Source organism: Rhineura floridana, chromosome 11, assembly GCF_030035675.1.
Source record: "Rhineura floridana isolate rRhiFlo1 chromosome 11, rRhiFlo1.hap2, whole genome shotgun sequence".
NCBI lineage: Eukaryota > Metazoa > Chordata > Lepidosauria > Squamata > Rhineuridae > Rhineura > Rhineura floridana.
Window position 1 is genome coordinate 50,230,146 of NC_084490.1, and position 19,960 is coordinate 50,250,105.

The window sequence follows — 19,960 nt, forward strand, 5'->3', positions numbered from 1 at the left end:
TTTTAAAAATTTAAAAAAATTTAAAATTTGAATTTAAAATTGAAAATTTTTAATTATGTTTTATTGTGTTTTTGTATTTTAACCTGTTTTATTATGCTGTACACCGCCCTGGGAGCTTATTGCTATAGGGCGGTCTAAAAATGTAATAAAATAAATAAATAAAAATAAATAAATAAAATATTTAATCTCATTTTTTTCTTTTTTTTAGAATTGTGAAATAGCTCTATTTTGCAATAAAAAATGAGATGGAAAAAGAGGAAATCAGTGAGGCTGCTATTATGCTGGACAAGAGGCAAGAAAGAGCCAAAGCTGCAAAGAGGAAACTTTTAATTAAAGGTACAGTAGTCCTGCAAAGTCTCAATAGTACTTTATCAGTCCACACTGGATAGATTGGCATTGCAACTGCATTTAACATTTTAATAATCATTACAAACCAGGTTTGGAAAAAAGTAAGAGAACCCAGAAAACATTGGAATGGAGTGGGTTGGAAGCAATAGCGTGGACTGTCCCCTTGAAATGTGAGCGAACAAAGGATGGGCAAACTACTAATGTGGAAGCAAGCTGGGAGCTGATAAAAGTATACATCCTATCTTACCAATGTTTGATTTTGAGAAGGTAGCTTGCCTCCAATTTTAGTCCAGAAAATAACTTTACCCAGGTATCAAAGTTTGTGAAACACTACTTTGCTTCTCCTAAGCAGAAAGAAATCCATCTAGTGCCCTGTCATCTCTAGTCCATGTATATCAATTCTAGAAACATTTGTATTTTTAATTCTGTGGAAAGGCTTCGCATTGTGATACTTGTGATGATGAAAAAGCCAAGAATTGGTTTTATTTTCACAATTTTTTATTTCCACCATTTGGCTTGTCACCCAAGTGCTTCAGTACCAAAACAATAGCGACAATAATAATAATAATTAATAACAACAGCCAGACCCAAAATAAATTGAGCTTCCCCAGAACAACACAACACATTTTACATTCCACCTTGCAGAAGCTTGTGGGGTTATATGTGTAGGCAAGCAGTTCCTCATTCCAACAGTAGAAAATTCACTGTACAATTGTCTGATAATACAAGGCTCTTCTTTAAAAAATAAATGTACAATTCAAGAGTGTCTTGTTAAAAATATATACATATCCTCGTGTTAGGATCTGAAGCTCTCACCGGGAGAGAGAAAAAGAAATACAGACAAAAGTGAGAGACCCTGAAACAAAAAGTCCCTGAACAGAAAGCAACTATTATCAGTGCTGGGGGAACCTGGTGCCCTCCAAATGTTGTTGGACTCTGACTAGGGTTGCCAGGCTCAGGGCCTGAGACTGATCCTGTATCTTTAAGAAAAGAGAAAGTCAGCCAAGTGCAGGTGTTCTTGCAACCCTGTAATGGGAAAAACCACATGGTGGAATTCTCCCTTCCCTCTGCACAACTGTTAAAGATACAGAAGACCTCTCTTTTGTATATTTAAAAGTTCTGCAGAGGGGAGAATTCCACCATGTGGTTTTTCCCATTACAGGGTTGCAAGAACACCTGCACTTGGCTGACTTTCTCTTCTCCTAAAGATACAGGATCAGTCTCAGGGATTGAACCTGGCACCCTAACTCTGACTCCCATCAGCCCCAGCCAGCAGGGCCAGTGGTTAGGGATGATGGGAGTTGAAGTTCAGCAGCATCTAGTCCCCCCACCTCTGCACAAGAGGTAACCCCCCGACACACAAATAAACACAACTCTTATCAAAGAGAAGGGAGGTCAGCAAAGAACAAACTCATTGTTAAAAAACAAGAGAGGATTCTTTCCAATATCTGTTATTTGATATCAATGTTTTGACCAAATATTAAAGCTGTTAGAAACAGGTAGGGAAAGCAGTTGATTTCTAAAAAGCAGTAGATGTCTTCCCCAATAACCTGAAAGTCCTGCCCGCTAATCAGAAATGTGTGGAAGGGGGCTGTGGTTACTCAGTAGTGTGGACAATGCAGACATGCTCAAACATTCTTATTTATTACTTCACATTTCCAGGGTTGAATCATGGCACTGAAAATAGATTCCAGAGGGAATACATAGATTCTAGGACTGAGCCCTGAGATGTGATTTTTCCATGCAAGAGTTATGGGACTAGACAAAATTAGTTCTTAAATTATATCAAAGCAGGCTTTCCTAATCTCATAAAACAAGATAGATAGTCTGCCTGATGTTTGAAAGTATTTTGAGAAGTGCTAGGAGGTGCAGAACCTTTGCAAGATAGGACTGCCCCATTGCAACCCATTGCCAACACTATTTATTAAGAGCAGACTGTAAGTGTTCCGTTGACAATGTATGGAAAGGACAGGTATGTATATGTGTTTGGCACTCTGTCCCGCAGAAAGTTGGTTAAAAGCTATTGGGAGGATCCACAAAGTTCTGACCTGTTATCTCAGATTAAATAATCCAAAATAAATAATATTTTTGGTTCTGTCCTCACAATCGCCAACATGGATTAAATTCAAAATATTTGAGAATTAAGGTCTTTTCTTGAAAGCACTTGACAGCAAGGACTGAGAACATAACTGTATTAGTACACTTTAAATCAACTTTTTGTTCACACAACTGGAGGGAAAGGCTGAAAGATAGTAAATGACCATCCCTCTTTCAACATGCTGTTTCAAACAAAGTTTACAGAAATTTCCTCCAGTCTTATATGTTTATCTTGATAAATTATTCCAGATTAATTAATCTGAAGTTAAGATAAATTCAAATCACTACATAACATTCTGTAAAGGCACTTTGGAGCAGTGAGAATAAAAATTGTTTATCACTGTGTAACCATCCAAACTGTGTGACTAGCAGGAGACAATCTCTCTAGAGTTCCTGTGAACGTCCCTGTGCTAGGAACATAGGAAACTGCCTTATACCAAGTCAGACCCTTGGTCCATCTAGCTCAGTATTGTCTGCACTGACTGGCAGCAGCGTTCCAGGGTTTCGGGCAGGGAGTCTTATCCCACCCCTACCTGGAGATGCCAGGGATTGAACCTGGGATCTTCTGCATGCAAGGCAGATGCTGAACTATGGGCCTCTTCCCTGTAGAGAGGACGACACAGAAGGAAAACCATACTATCCTACTCTGAGATGGCAATCTCCCTGTCCCTCCATGGCTCTTCAAAGCTGTTGAAGGAGACATCCCAGAACTCAAGAGTGACCTTTACCTAAAGCCTAGTTCAAGGGGAAGAGATAATTGGCTTCTTCAAAAAACAAATTTATTCAACACTTGGGGATTCAGACAGAAGCTAGAATCAGAGACTGTGTATCTAGACTACAAAAACATACACCACTTTAACTGTCATGGCTTCTCACAAAGAATCCTGGGAACTGTAGTTTGGTGAGAGTACAAAAGATTGTTTGTTAAGAGATCCTTAACCCTAGCCCCCACAGTGCTGCGGGGGTCCAGGAATGTCTTTTAGGCCAGTTAAAGTCTGAATAGCAATACCTCAATAAGGAACTACAACAGTCTTATCATTTTGATGTATATTTTAAATTCTTGTAGTTGAAATCTCACAGAATGTAAATTCTTGAATACTGCCCCATCCATCACAGCCAAAGCAAGCTGAATTTTAACAACTCAGTTACCTGGAGTAGCTTTTTTTTTTTTAGAAACATTCTGAGAGAACAGAACCCTGAGACTTTGAGAGTCTCCTGTGAATCATCATTATTGCTAATGATGATGTTTCCACATCAGACCTTTCTAAGATGGAAAGAAAAATGTCCACAAATAGTGTAGTATAGAAATAAGAGAATTAAAATATAGAAAATTAACATTTCTGCACCCACTGTCTCTAGCAGCTGTACTATGTCCAGTCCATGACATCAGAAGCTTATTTATCTGATTCTAAAATTGTTAATTTTCAAGGACTTGTTCCATTAAGCTCATGGTAAGGAGGGAACTCCCTCAACAGGGCACTGACCTCCAGTGCAAGCTGTCCTACAAGGAAGTCAAGAAATCCTGTTTTGGCTTGATCTTCTCCACAAGACACTGTTCCATCTCCTGTGACTATTTTATTTTCAGTCCTAACCACTCTGTCAAAGGATGGTCAGAAGCGGCTCTGCTCAGGAACCAGATTGGACAATGAGCCACAATACATTATGAGCTTCTGCTGTGGAACTCCCACTCAGATGTGCTCCACCGCAGCTTTCATTCACTTAAATGAGGCCTGCACAGAAAACTGAGCTAGCTCTGCCATTAGGCAAAGGCAGTAGATTTGGGGCACAATTTAAAAGGGCTAAAAATGGTCAGTTATTTGAAGAGTTGTTTGCTTGTTTTTTAACTGCTGTGGATGTGGGGAGAGGAAGGTGCCATTTTGATTTTCCATCTCTGGCATGAAAATATATTGGGGCCAGTCCTGGCAGGAGAACTTTGTGGCAAATTGTGTCCCATGTTAAATTAACAGGAAGGTGAGGTGCCATTCTGATTTTCCACTTCAGTCACCAAAATGTTTTGGGCTATCCCTGACCAAGCTTGATCATCCCTGCCATTTGGCGACTCCATGCTGTCCTCTCCAACCGGGTGAAACCCTAGGAGGAACCCCTGTACATCCAAAAAGTGCTTGAGTATCACGCAGCGTAAACATTCTTTGCTAGTGATGCCTGCCTGTGGGCAGCTGCCTCATTGGCTGTTTGACTCCAGTTTATGAGAGAGCTCAAAGAGCAGGTTCTGATTGTCAATAACTTGGAACTGCCGAGCGTAAGCTTTTGTCTGCAACTGTTGGGGAGATGACTCAATTTCCAGGCCTGTGGGAAGAAGAAGGTGTCATTTAGGAAGAAACATATGCTACCACATACACAGGCATATGCACACACACACTCACACCATGTCAGTCAGTCTGTAGGCAACACAGTTCCAAGCTAAACATAATGATCTTGCCTACCATGAGTCAATGCCTTAAAGCAGGAGTGGGGAAGGTCCTCCAGATGTTGTTGGACTCAAACTCCCACCAACCAGCATGGTCTATAGTAAGGGATGATAGGAGAGGTAGCCCAGTATTTGGAGGGCCGCTAATTCCCCATCCCTCTCTTAAAGAGACCAGCACAAGGCCCACCTGATACATGTTGCTGTTTGAATTGTTTCATACTGAAGTTAGGGGAAATAATGTTTGAATGTGCCCCCCACAAAAAATACCCCTCCACGCACAAAACCTGTGTTTCAGGAAAAGGACGGGCCTCTATCCTTTTCTCTGACATACTAGGTTTGTATGCAAGGAGGATTTGATGAGGAGGAGGATTCAGACATATGATCCATCCTGCCTGCAGAATGAAATGGTACCACCCAACAATAGATACATCAGGTGGAGACTTCTGTGCATTTGTTTGACACTCATATCGTGCGGATTTTGACCCACCAGTATAATTAGTCAGACAAACCCAGAGCTATGTGCATTTTGCAAATATATGACACGACTGAAACATGGAATTTTAGAGTTGGGTGCAGAATCTTGAGGAATTCTGCAGCTCATCTTTAAAGTGAAACCAAGTTTCTAGCCTTCAAAGTTGCAAAGACTGACTTAAAGGATGTGAGCATCAGTGCCTGATGAAATCTCATGACAACTTGGCCAGTCAGCTCTATGTTGTTTGCCTACTGTAGACTGTAAGATGACTGGGGCAAGGATCACATTTCTTCTATGTTTTCTATAGCACCTAACATGCTGTTGATACAGAATATATATCCATAAGAGTAGCAGTACTTTGCTTCCCTTTGCATCTCTAGCAGCTGCGCCAATACTCACAGAGGGACCGGCTCCGGCACTTCCTGATTGTCCGCACTTTCTCTGCTACCGAGTGCTGCGAAAGAGAGGGAGAAAGAAACATTTCACTTTCCTAGGCATCAGAACCTACAATCTCTGGCTGGGAATCTCATTCTCCAAATGCCTGGTGTTACTGTAGCAAAGTCCTAAAACAGAACCCTATAACAGAGCCAGTGTATTGTAGCGATTAGAGTGCTGGACTAGGAAACTTGGAGAACAGGTTTTAAATCCCCACTCAGCCATGGAGCTGGGTCGATCACTTTCTCTCAGCCTAACCCACCTCAAAGGGTTGTTATGAGGATAAAATGGGGAGGAGAAGAACATGTACACCACCTTGAGCTCTATATAAATAAATATAAATGTAATAAACAAAAATTCTGGCACCCCTTTACCTCTTCCATTAAGATTTACCATCTGTTCAGTAACATCACAGAGAAGACACCAGATTTCACAGCCACAGAAACACTTAGTACCTGAGTTGGACAAGAGACAAAATGGACACATCCCAATGGTCTGTTGTAATCCCCACGGCTGCAAACCACTAGGCAGAGTGAGGCGACCACCTCAGGCAGCAGATGCTGGGGGACAAGGAGCAGCAGCTGGGTGCTGAACCTATGTGTGCCCTAAACCTGCCTTGTGTCCCCTAAGGTAGCCATTGTTAGTGTCGCTGTCAACTTCTGTGCAAGAAACGGAAGGACAGGACACCATCTTAACATACAGCTTAGGCACCAACATTTTTTTGGCTGGCCCTGGTAATCCCTAAAATCAACGAAGAACACTTCTTAACAGTATAACCTATAGAAACAGCCTTGGTCGCTCTGGTTGATGATTTGAGGAGGGCATTAGATAGGGGAGAATCCACCTTTCTTGTCCTCCTCGATCTCTCAGCGGCTTTTGATACTGTCGACCACAGTATCCTTCTGCTTCGCCTGGAGGGATTGGGAATTGGAGGCACTGTATTACGGTGGTTCCATTCCTTTCTCTCCGACAGGTACCAACAGGTAGCGTTGGGGGAGGAGGTATCAGACCCTTGGCCTCTCAATTGTGGTGTGCCACAGGGCTCTATCCTCTCTCCCATGCTATTTAACATCTATATGAAGCCGCTGGGAGCAATCATCAGGAGATTTGGGCTGCAGTGTCATCAATATGCGGATGACACTCAGCTCTATCTCTCGTTTAAATCTTCACCAGAGTTGGCTGTGGAGACCTTGTCCAACTGCCTGGAATCCGTGAGTGGATGGATGGGAAGGAACAAGCTGAAGTTGAACCCTGATAAAACCGAGGTACTACTTGTGGGGGACAAGAGAAGGTTGGGTGACATTGACCTGAAGTTCAATGGGGTGAGTTTACCCCTAAAGGACCAGGTCCGCAGCCTTGGGGTTGTGCTTGATTCCAGGCTGTCCATGGAGGCTCAGATTTCGGCAGTGAGCCGGGCAGCCTGGTACCAACTACACCTCATACGAAGACTGCAACCCTACCTTCCTGTTCATCAGCTCCCACTGGTGGTACACGCCCTGATCACCTCTCGTTTGGACTACTGTAATGCGCTCTAGTGGGGTTACCCTTGAAAACGGTCCGGAAATTACAACTGATACAAAATGCGGCGGCTCGACTACTTACGAATAGTCGCCGCCGAGATCACATCACACCAGTGTTGTTCGACCTACACTGGCTTCCAGTTGTTTTCCGAGCCCAATTCAAGGTGTTGGTATTGACCTTTAAATCCCTATACGGTTTCGGCCCAGTTTATCTCACGGAGCGCCTTCAACGCCACCAATTATGCCGCCCGACAAGATCGGCCACACAGGGCCTTCTCTCAATCCCGCCAACAAAAACAGCCAGATTGGCGGGTACAAGAGAGAGGGCATTCTCAGTGGCGGCCCCCACTCTTTGGAACTCCCTCCCACAAGATCTCCGGCACGCCTCTTCCCTAAATGTATTTCGGAAAGCCTTAAAGACTTGGCTTTTTCAGCAGGCCTTCGGGGTATCCGGGGAGGGTTAATCGATATAATTGTAATGCCTCCTACCCAGTTTTAATATTGTTGTTGTAGATCTATTGTTTTTATTGTATTACTGTATTTTATTAATTGTATTTTAATAATTTTGTAAGTCGCCTAGAGTGGCCATTGGCCAGATAGGCGACGAAGAAATTAAATTTATTATTATTATTTATAATTAGAAATGTTTGATGTTTTAAGTTGCAAAATGTTTCACTGTTGCTCTTTTTACCTTTTGTTGTTTTTGGTTTTGATTGTAAACCACTTTGGACAGCATTTGCCCTGAAAAGTGGCCTAAAAATATTTTTAGCAGCAGCAGCTAAGGGCCATACTATGTTTCTGCCATGATTTCACAGGAGCATGGGGGGAAAGCTAGCATTGACTGTGGTATGACATTCAAGATCTGCTAATTAGAATTTCAATTTTCATCTATATATTTTATCCGGGCCCTTATGCTTGCAAAACTTTGCTTGAATTGTAAGGCCTGTGGAAACCTCTAAAGATACAGAGGAGGCTGAGTAAAATTTCTGAGGGTAGGACTTTAGGGACCTGCAGAGCTCTGTGCCACCTCCCATAGCTAGCAAAACCAGAATAATAAGGGATGAAAAGCTGAACAGATTATGTAAAGTAAGAAAATGTGCACATTTGCTCAATTTGCAGAATTTACATAGGTCACAGAATTCAGCTTTTCAAGGTGCACCTTAAAAAACAGTAATCATGGAATACACACAATCCTAGCCAAAGGCCTCCTCTCAGCAGGGGAGAGTTATATATAAATTACTCATTGTTATCAACCTGGTCTGTACTTTCCATCTCACAGATTTCAGTAAACAAAATAAATCACACTTTATTATTCTTATTTGATAACTGCCTCAAATTATACTATGCAACAGGTCAGCAGCCTGAAGGCACGTTCTGGCCCCTGAAGAGTACTAGCAGAAGCCCCTGCTGCTAACCCAGAAGCAAGAGAGGAGGAGGAAGAGGCGGCTCTGGAAACAGAACTTGTTGGCAGTCCACTTTATGGGATCGACTATTCTGTCCTCAAAGTATCACTCCTGAAAAATTAATTGCTGGCCAGGGTGCTAGGACTCTGCACAAGGAATTTTATGTGCATAAGGGCCTTGAGAAGAGAGCTTCTCAGTGGGATACATTTAATACCTTTATAGCTCTGCACCAGTAGAGGGAGCCTTACACCATCTTATTTCAACAGTTCAGAGAAACCCTCTCCACCGGCAGAGATTTTATGTTGAAATTATTTACCATCAAGGCATTTTAAACAGTGCTTGCTGGATGTATTTCTCTATTTGCCTCCAGATTTTAAGGAGTCAATTTCATAAGCCTGGCTTTCAGGATTTTTTTTAAAAAGGGCACTCCCAAAAATTTGTTAAGAGCTGTGATGGGGAGGGGGGAGGAGATCAAGAGAAAGCAGGGCACTCTTGGGCCTCCAGCTGTGGCCTCTAGGTATTGTTGGACTACACCGCCAATTATCCCTGACTTTTGGCCATGCTGGCTGGGGCTGATGGGAGTTGTAGTGCAACAGCATCTGGAAGGCCACAGGTCCCTCCCTGCTCCAAACTATGTGACGCAAACACAAAGCACTTTAAATGGGGTGGGGTGGGGACTTGAGCCACATTTTCCTTTCATTTGCACCCAATCCACGTAGCTGGCGTGCTTTTTACAACACCCGGTAGATAAAGCAGTGATTTTTTAAATTCTCTTCCAAGAAGGCACCTGGGATTCCTCAGAAGCTTATCAGGGTTTCCTCAATGAGAAGATCAGTGATGGTGGACAAGCTTCCCTGAAAGATAGCCTTGTGCATCAATCCTGAGCTGTCCGTATGACGTGCAGTTATAGAAGAGTATTGGCTGTGTTCTCCAAGTTCTTGGGGAATGGGAGCAGGAATGGCAAAGTCCATCAGGCTTAGATGCTGCCCTGCAATAAACTGAGGGCTTAAGAAAGGAGCATCTTCATTCAGCCTTGCTGCTTCATGCCTCTGAAGCCTTGAGCCACATAGGGAGAGGAGCCCACACTCTAGACCAAGGGTAGGGATCCTTTTTCAGCCTGAGGGCCACATTCCCTTCTGGACAACCTTCTGGGGGCCACTTGGCAGTGGTGGGCAAGGCCAGAGGCATAAGTAGGCAGGGCAACAAATGCAAACTGTACCTTTGCATAATAGAATTTCTACACACCCTCACATGACTGTGAAAAAGACAAATTCCATGTTAGAGATCATTAGGAAAGGGATTACAAATAAAACTGCCAATAGCTGTCAATGGCTACTAGCCATGATAGTTATGTACTACCCTCCACTGTTGAAGGCAATATGCCGCCATATGCCAGTTGCTGGGAATCACATGTGGGGAGAGTACTGTTGCGCTCAGGTCCTGCTTGTGGGCTTCCCACAGGCACCTGGTTGGGCACTATGGAAAACAGGATGCTGAACTAGGTCTGAACTAGGCCTTTGGTCTGATGCAGCAGGCTCTTCTTATGATCTTATGTAGGCACTCTCTGCATAAAATGAGAGGATGCCTCTATGAGATTATAATGTTTTTAGCATAATACAAAATAAACCTTTTCAAAAGGTACACAAAATGACACCGATGGGGGGAGGGGAATGAGCTGTACCACTTATCAATAGTAATGGTTCATGCACTACCCCATAACTGCTTGTTACATTTATGCAGAACTCACAACTCTAATGGAAGTAGTAACAAGGGTTACAAGGGGACTGCATTTCCCCTGCAACAAATATTAGTATTTATGGCTGGTATAATGTAATTTTTTTTCTTGAGAGAAGATGACTTCCTAAGCACAGACACGCATATATTACTGGTGCTTGGGGGGGTTTTCTGGAGGGGATGGTATTTGCTTGTGATGACTCAAGCACTGAAAGAGTAAGGAGCCTGCATAGGTTCAAAGTCAGTCTTCTGTATAACTGCGAATCAGGCTCCAGGCTAAGCTCTGGTGAAACCCTGATTTAAATTAAGCCCTACCTCTGACTACCAAATGGTGGAGGTTAACATGCAGGGAGTATTAAAAACTGTTGCTAACCTTCTAGAGGCATAAGTATGGCTCAGTTGTTTGAAGACAGAATCCTGTGTGTAAGTTAATTATTGGTCTATCCCAGGAAAAAAATAATTATGTTCTTGTGATCCCAGCAAATAGGCTTGGAAACTCTCCAGTGCATGCTGTGGAGTATTGAGGGCCTGCAGTTTATTACTTTCACATCATGTTTCTGTCTCTCATTGCTCAAGCTATCAGCAACACCGCCACTTCTACTCCCCATCATTGTCTTGTATGGCTCTTTTATCACCTCTCATAGCCTTCCTCCTATAGAATCTTAGATATTGCTTCTCACACATTAATTGTTCCTAATACTATTACACTATTCCTTTCCTCTACCAGAGAAACCCCATCCCACCTATTAAAAAACACACTGACCAAAAAGCGCATTGAAAAACAAAGTAGAAAAACGATCACATTCTGCAAAATAAGCCCTTTATACAAAACACCCTTGTTTAGAATATATTAATAATTATAGGACTGGGTTTAATTGGAGAGTACAAATGCTCAGCATATGAATAATTTTGTGTTTCGCATAGTGTGCATTTAGGCAGGGGTGGACTGGAAGGGAAATTCAGGCTCAGCTGACACACATAGCTTCATTCCTCTTGCCTGCCATCCCCTCCTCCCTAGGGGCCAGAAAAATCTGGGCCAACTCCAGCACTGATCACACATACACACACACTGTGCACACTCATCTCCTGACAAGGAGAGCTGGAGGAGCTTCTTCTGTGAAGCCATTGCCATAGCAACGCGACTGTCCCACTGGGCTAGAAACCGTACAGAGGACCAACCGCTAGTTAATCCCCCCCAGGGAAGGGGGTGGAGAGAGACCACCTGAGTGCTCGTATATCTTCCCCACAAGGTCACACACTGCATTTGCCTGGTAGAGCTTGATGCTGAAGCTGTTCATTGCAGCTACTCCCCAGATACACAGCAGGGACAAAAATCATGCTGAAGGTTCTCGGCTGCTCTCCTTAAACCCACCCTGGGTGAGCCCTTTGAGAAGGAAAGGGCAGGGGAGAATGGGCAAAAAAGGCAAGACTAAAACAGAAGGCAGTTCACAGTCTCTTACAATGACATCAGTTTCCCCTGAGGGATGGGGGCAGCAGAGAGAAGGCTTCTGGCTATGCAGCTGAAACACTAGGGGCTCCTCCAGACTTATGGGTCTTTTTGTTTGGATGTATTCTGCAACATGTCACTGATGCAAGAAAAGTGCATTAGTGGTGGAGTTACACTGGCTGGGCCAGCAACACAACATTCCACTTTATTAGTTGTTCTGCGGTGCTTCCCCAATGTTACCACATTACTGCCATCTGGAGGAGTGGGTGCTCTTGCGCTGTACTGCAAAGAACACTGGACAAAAAACAACAAGCCAGGAAGATTTGCAGTAAGAAAAGTTACAGAAAGCTACGGGTCATGCACCAACTGGAAACAAAGCAGTATGTCCACCCCAAAACTTTTGCACGCACAAGGAGTATTGAAAGCAGGATCGCAAGTAACTGCCGATACCATAATGAGCACAAATAATCATGAATGAATACACAAACACACACACACAGGGAGAGAGAGCTGGAGGCACCCTAAACCTCTAAGGTATCTTCAGGACTTTCCCTGTTATGTGTGCATGTGTGTGATTTTCTCTGAGAAAACAGCACAGGAAGAAAGGGACAATTGTTCCCCTGTTTCAGCTGGGTTTCTCTCCCGCGAACTGCAGCTCCCATCAAACTTTTAAGAAACAGTAGGAGATTGAATCACATATCACCCAATGTCACATCTAGCTTCACCTTCAGATGCGAAGGGAACGGGTGTGCAACAATGGCCCTTGCAATCAGCAGGCCATTTGAAGCCTCTGGACTGGCTAGGCCTGGTGTAAACATTAAGAGCCTGGCCTTCTGCCCTTGCCTAGGCAACAGGGCAGTGCCTTCTGCCCACTACACTTCAGGCTGCAGGTCAAGCTATTGACCTCAAGAATCCTGATCTGTAGAGTGGATCCTCCAACTCCAGATTCTACATCCTCCAGCTGTCCCTATTTACCAAGGACAATCCTGACTCTGGGACACTGTTCCTGGTAAATCACTTTCAGTGATGCTTTTTAAAAACAGCTTTAGTGTGAGCTGCTAGAAGGCTGTGCAAGAGTTCTCACTCTTCAGGTTTCAATCTCTTTCTTCCCAGAACTCCAGGAGTTTATTGCAGATGATACAAAATTGGGGGGCACAGCTAATACCGTGGAAGACAGAAAGAAAATTCAAAGGGACCTTGATAGGCTGGACCATTGGGCTGAAAACAACAGAATGAAATTCAACAGGGATAAATGCAAAGTTCTACACTTAGGAAAAAGAAACCAAATGCACAGTTATAAGATGGGGGATACTTGGCTCAGCAATATGACATGTGAAAAGGATCTTCTTGGAATTGTCGTTGATCACAAGCTGAATATGAGTCAACAGTGTGATGTGGCTGCAAAAAAGGTAAACGCTATATTAGGCTGCATTAACAGAAGTATAGTTTCCAAATCGCGTGAAGTATTAGTTCCCCTCTATTCAGCAGACATGCTCAGAGGCACATGTTACCAAATTCTTCCAAGCTACACAGGAAGTGGATTAGACTGTGAAAGACCAACCCAAATTGTGTTTGCATTTTGACAAATTTGTAGGGCAGTACAATATCTCAGACAGGAGGTCAGGTCTCCTGCTCCCCTGGTGCATTCACTATAGCTGCCCAATTTCCCTGCTTTTTAAAGTTTGATAGAAATATCTGTTGGCTAGAGGTACTTTCTTAAACTGCAAGGTTTTTTGCCTATTAGTGAATATACAGTATCTCAGCCCTGAAGTTTGTATCTAAAGTACATCCACAGATATTAAGACACCATGTTGTGCAGAGACTATCACATGCTATAGCAGTGATGTTCATTTTGGATTGCTGGTAATGTATTCTGGGACAATTATCTTTCCTGATATATCCTTAAGTCAAAAGAACAAACACCCTCTTTGTTTTTAAATGGGTGCAGGAAAAGCTGTTGCAGAGTATGTTATGCAGTGTACAACACTGGTGAAGATCTTTCAGCAATATATAATAGTTATAGCACAACCTTATATTTAAAGCAACTGGTAGGTGTGAATGACCAGGAATTGCATGCAGATGAGTAAAGAGGAGTGGCAGAGGAGAGATGGGAATACTCCGTCCCTCTTTTGCATACTCTTTTGGCAGTATATACGTGACTCTAACCTTTGAACAATAGGCGACATTCCAGCTATGCAAAGGTCAGAGGTTTCTACACAGACACCCTCTTCCCATCTTGTCAAGCCAGAAGTATTATCACAGTTCAAGTGCACATTCCAACCAGGCAAAAGCACTTAATGAGGGTGTGGAGCAGAGGCAGTGAGGGGTGTGCCTTGGGGAGGGGGCGTGGCTTGAGAGAAAATCCCAGTGGTTGGCTAGAAAGGCTTGGGGGGGCAAATTTGGCCCCTGGACCTGAGGTTTCCCAGCCCTGCATTTAAAAAATGGCATTGTTATTCTACAGCATCGTTATGGAGGTAAAAGGTTCTCAGCAAGACAAGACAGACAAATTTGGGATCACCTCCTGCTGCTTGATTCACCTTTTGGGCCAGATGTCTCATTTTTTACAATAGGTGGTCAGTCCAGTTTCCTGTCCCACATCTATCTTTGCAATCCTACAGCACTTTTATATTTGCCAGATGCTTTACAATCCTGCTACTGATTTCCTGTTTAACCTCACAACTTTCCACTTCATGAGTTTGTGGGTAGACACAGATTTGCCTTTTACAAGAAGTTGAACTAGACGGCTTTTGGCTTCATCCCAGTTTTATGGTCATTATTCCCATTGTACAGATCAAATAAGTGAGGACACTGTGCCAAAGATAGAACATGCAGAGGAAAAGGATGAGGGTATGCTCTTACCAGCTTCTCTACATTGACTAGTCCATCCACCAAGGTTTTGCTAGCTTCATGCAAAAATGTCAGATCTGAGAGTCAGGAAAAAAAAGAAGAAGGGGGAAAGTAAGTTGAGAGAGGAGAACCAGCAGCCTAATAATAGGTGAATTTTAATTTTTAAAATGTGCCTGGTTGTAACTATAGCCTTGAAGCCCTTCTCCCATTCCCAGGTGCCCAGGATAGATTACGATAATTAAATGATAAGAGAAAAGGGAACTCTGTACATGCTCAGAGACACATTATTATTAGTAGTAGTAGCAGTAGTACTGACAAAATATCAATAGTATGATGAAGTGAAACATTGCGTGTACATGCAAACAAGATCCCACTAAAATGAGGGCTTTTTGGTCCTCTTTGCAACAGTGACCCTAATCTACCCTTCCCATAAGAGTGAATGGAAAACATTTATGAGAGAAAATAAAGGATGCAATGTCTGTCACCTCTGGAGTGCAAGACAGACCTGTTCCCTACCCGCTAGTGATCCTATTAACTGGAAATCAAGTCTGGTGCTATCTACACAACACTTTTTCATCTGCTTAATCCCATTCAGGGTTCTGTTTTTTGGTCACAATAGAGTGTGACAGAAATCCTTCCCCCCCCCCCAATACTCCTAGTTCAAATTAAGCCCAGGCTAATATAGCCAAGGCATACCTTCCCACACACCCCAGTTCAAGAACATCAGGGACCCTGGGAAATGGAACAAAAAACCCCAGTAGGTGTCACTCACCTTTTAGGATGAGGGGTACGAAGGGAATAATGGGGGGTTTCATTCTGGAGAGGACTTCTCTGTAGCTTTTATGATTCCTGCAGGGGTCCTGGAAAGCAAAAGGGATAAAGACACTGTTGTTTCTGGGTTGGAAGAAGATGCAGAAAACCAACTGCTGCCAAAGTATGGTTAGAGTCATCGTGCTGAAAAGATAACCCTGTTAGTGAAGACTGCCAAGCATGCAGATGTATCCAGAGTTCAGGTTTTCTTCACATTTTAAAATAAAAATTTAAAAGCCTGATAAGGCTCACCCTATTCAAGGTCACCCCTGCCATCACATGGCCTAGAAACACAAGGTTTCTTTCAAAACAAAAGGGCAGGAAAGGAAACTGAGGGGAAAGGATGAAGAAACGGTCACAATCTTTCTTTTACCTATGACCCCGAGGATGAAATATCCATCTTCCTGACTAGTTAATTCATTAGAGTAGTAATTTTCAAATCTTCCTACCAGCAAGGAACTCTTTTCTCACCAACTTGTATACTGTGGAAACTTTTCATATTGCAGCGGATTCTGGGGAGGCTTCTGGACAACCTGTTTGTTGGGTTTTCATCCTGATTTGTTTGCAGGGAGATTAGAGGCTTAGGGTAGAATCACACTCACTGCTCTGCTGGTTCCAGTGCATCTCCACCTCTTTTTTCTGAAAATGGGGGTACACGACACTAATCAAACCCTGCCCCCTTTTCACTGTAAAACCTGGTGGGATCAGTTTGAGTGTGTTTTTTAAAAAAATTCGCTTCAAAGAGATGTTGCAACTGATTCACAAGACTGTTGTTTCTGGATTGGAAGATGCACACCCGTCCAGGTATGGCCAATGGAAATGTTTTCCTATAGGCAACTAATGTGCTCACAGTCTTAGGCTATTTAATGAGCAGTCATTCCAATTTGTTTACAGAAAGACTAAGCTACACATCAAAGCAAATGTTATCCAACACATTCCACTGCATTTTTCTGTCATTTTCCTTATTACAAAAAGTCCAGTCTTTGGGGGAGGTGGGTTTCTTGTACATGAACTCCAAATCACCTTTAATTGCGCAACCTGAATTTGTCATAATGTATCTGAATCTCACTTGAAAATAGCAACAGTGGCAGCACGCTGGGTCATGTTTAGGGGCACATTCACTTTATGTAGGGCACTGGCTGGGCCTGTTGATCCTCACCTATTGCCCTACCTTAGAGGTGGAAAAGCTGTGTCCCTTCAGGTATTGGGAGTACAGCTTCCATCATCCCTGTCCACTGGCCACGCTGGCTGGGCTGATGCAAGCTGACAGTCCAACAACATATTTGGATATTGTTACTGGTCTCCTAACCCAGCCTTACCTGAACTAAGAATGTAATCAAGAACAAACCTAACAATCTCCTGCAGCTGCACATTGCACGAAAAGATAATTACCAATCTTCTCAATGAGGAATTCCAATAAGCTTCCAAAGAACACCAGAATTCTCTACGGCACTGTTTGCAAACCACTTCATTAGGGAAGGAGAAAAGTTAATTTCTCCTAGAGAACTGCAATAGGATGGTTGAGTGTTTTACACTCAAATCTGAGCTCACCAGAGGGCAAAAAAATCCATGCCTTATCCTGATTGTTGGATGGAAGAGGGAAGAGAAATAGCAATATGACTTTGTATTTATGTAGCATTTACTTATGTTTTTACAAAGCATATTTCCTAATTTGCTCAAAATTGCTACAGATATATTATCTCAGTGATCGTTACTATAATAATGCGATTTAGACATTAGATGAAATGCAAGACATCTGAGAATAAGGCCCCCTCCAAAGACCTGTTTATTGAACATTCATCTTGATTTACTTGCCCCAGGCTTACATGGTAGGTAGACTACATCTGATCTTTATTGCACATTTGTTCTGATATATGTACAGGGTGGTTATACAACAATGAGCATTCATTCTGCAGTCATCCTGACCTGCTTGTGAGGTCTCCCCATATATCTCCTCATTATATGTCTCTCTGTTAATTATTTGTTCATCCTACACTTTCCAGTGCATTTCCACAAGAGTCCACATTAAAAAAAGCAACAGACGTTTGTGGTTAAGTGGATTTGTTGTGGTAGCGCAGCAGAGCACCTTAATCCACTTTAATTGCACAAACCTAAAGTTCTGGTATGCACTTGAATCCCTCCCACAAAATAGTGACAATCTGGAGATACCATAAGAGGAGAGAGAAGGACTTACTTAAGGCCAGACAGAGATTTAATGGCTAACCGAATATTTAAAGTAGGGAACATTTAAAGTGGGAACCTCTACTTTACTCCAGCAATTAACAAGGGCATTGTGAAAGGCTCACCGTTAGATTCTCAAATTTCCGGAACAGGTTCTTAAATTTCCCTGGAAGCTTCTGGAAAAAGGAAATGAATATATATATACATATATGTTCAGAGATTCATTGGGTTGCCATAAGTTGTAATCGACTTGAAAGCATATAACAACAAATCAGAGACAGAAAAAGTTCCAAACTGACAAGAAGGGGCTTCAAATCCACTCCGTTAAAAACAGTGGCTCAATATGTCTTGTTCAATCATCCACTCTGTATGATTTAAGTGGCTTAATCTGTGGAACATACAGGGCTGCTGAGCACTCTCCAAAACATGTAACTGTGTCTCTCTCATTTTTTTGCAGAATACAATTTGGGCAGGCTACAGTTGATGGTGGAGAGAAGCGTGTCTCCCACCACTTCCTCTTCCAGTTCCCATAATCAAAGAATCAAGAGTTCTTCGTGAACAGATTGAGTGGTGGGTGTCACAAGTGCACCAGTATGCAATCCATTTACAACTTTCAATTGGCTGAACTAGACAGAAATTAACAAACAAACAAAATTAAAACCTCTGTTATTCCCTGAGTTACAAAATTCATTTAAAATGCATCCTAACACCTAGGTACTTACTAGGAATATAAGGGCAGGCACTTGTATTAAATTTCTGGTAGGGTGTATATGTGTGCTGGGCAGGTGGGGCAGTAGTTGAGGAAGTGGCAATTTGGAACAGGGAAAAATGAAAGAATAAAGGATCAAGTACCATCTTCCTCCTGCCATTTGTCCACTTACAATTCTCCCCTTCTAAGAAAGTTTCCATATTCCAACCCAGCCAAAAAAGTATCAGAGCTACCATTATACGTATTCGTATATACTGTACCATGTATTAATCCATGTAGTCTGAACATTAGGAGAGTGGTTCCTGCTACTATTTTCACTAACCATTCCAATAATCAATGCTGCAATTCTATGTACATCAATATTTATTTATTTTATTAAATGTATATTTTGCTCTTCCTCCCAGAAGGAGCCCAGGGCAGCAATATAGGAGAATGTTCTATTGAACTCAGTGGGACTTCTGTGTTAGTATGTATATGATCACACTGTGTGGCTGCAATCTTGGACTTCCTTAATTGGGAGCTAATTCCATTGAACTGTGTAGTAAACATGCATAGTATTGAGCTGCATATATATTTTAAAAACATGTATGGGTCTTTTTCTTGAGCTACTTCACCAAGACAAGAATTTATCCCTGTGCAAAAATAGCAAAAATCACATCTGTTAAGCACACATATGATGGACACCTATGTGAAACAGAAATGTCACATGCGGTGGAATTACGTTTGAGATTCATACCATTTAAGACAACCAATATTTTAACCATGCTAATTTCAAATAGCAATTACCTTCTGTTTATAAGCAGGTTGTTTGACTGGGTTGATTTCAAAGCTGTCTCTTTGTCTGAGACTCCAGGGATTGAAAACAACTATCTTCTGTTGCTTAAGTTGGAAAATAGCCTACCAAAGTAGCTATAACCACAGATGATCAGGCCTGACAGCCTTCTTGGGTACCGAAGCAAACAGGGGAATGCAACATCATTCCCTTCCATTGGTGGGCAGTGAAGTTCCTAGATTGGCCAAGCCTGGTATAAGTACTAAGGGTCTTCTCTTGTCTGGTCCACAAAGCCATACCTTCTACCTACTATTGTTCAGGTTTCAGCTCAGGTCCTGAATGGGATCGGAAAACCTGCATTCTAGGTCTCTGGATCTGCATAAATAGCTGGCTATGGCCTCAGTGGTTTAGATTATAATGACAGTGTATACTGCATATATCAATATGGTCTATATCAACATGACTGATATTAAGAGCAGTGAGATGCATATGTGATGGATTTACATGAAGGATTAGTCTATCAATGTCTATTACAGTCATGATGGTTACATATTACCTCCAGTATCAGTCTCTGAATACCATTTGTTGGGGAATGTGATGTTCCTATATTAATGTATATATGGTAAGTGTTGTTGTTTTAGAAGATACATGGTAAGTGGAGTGAAAGAGGGGGAGTGAATGGGCAGTAGAATGCGAGATGATTGGCTGAGTGTTTAAAATGGCTGAATGTATAAAAGGAAGAGTGAGAGTGGAATTG

General features: G+C 42.4%; 1 protein-coding gene across 3 annotated transcripts in view; it reads right to left on the bottom strand.

The window, feature by feature from the left end:
• Window positions 1–1,525: 1,525 nt before the first annotated feature.
• RAPGEFL1 (Rap guanine nucleotide exchange factor like 1) overlaps window positions 1,526–19,960 on the bottom strand; it is a 101,876-nt gene continuing 83,441 nt past the window's right edge. For all 3 annotated transcript variants that reach the window (XM_061590077.1, XM_061590078.1, XM_061590075.1), the window contains exons 11-15: window positions 17,848–17,898; window positions 15,504–15,591; window positions 14,744–14,808; window positions 5,745–5,799; window positions 1,526–4,752 (exon numbers count right to left, since the gene is read on the bottom strand). In XM_061590077.1, the coding sequence (XP_061446061.1) occupies window positions 4,628–4,752; window positions 5,745–5,799; window positions 14,744–14,808; window positions 15,504–15,591; window positions 17,848–17,898 (384 nt within the window). In that variant the 3' untranslated portion in view covers window positions 1,526–4,627. The remainder of the gene's footprint in view (window positions 4,753–5,744; window positions 5,800–14,743; window positions 14,809–15,503; window positions 15,592–17,847; window positions 17,899–19,960) is intronic.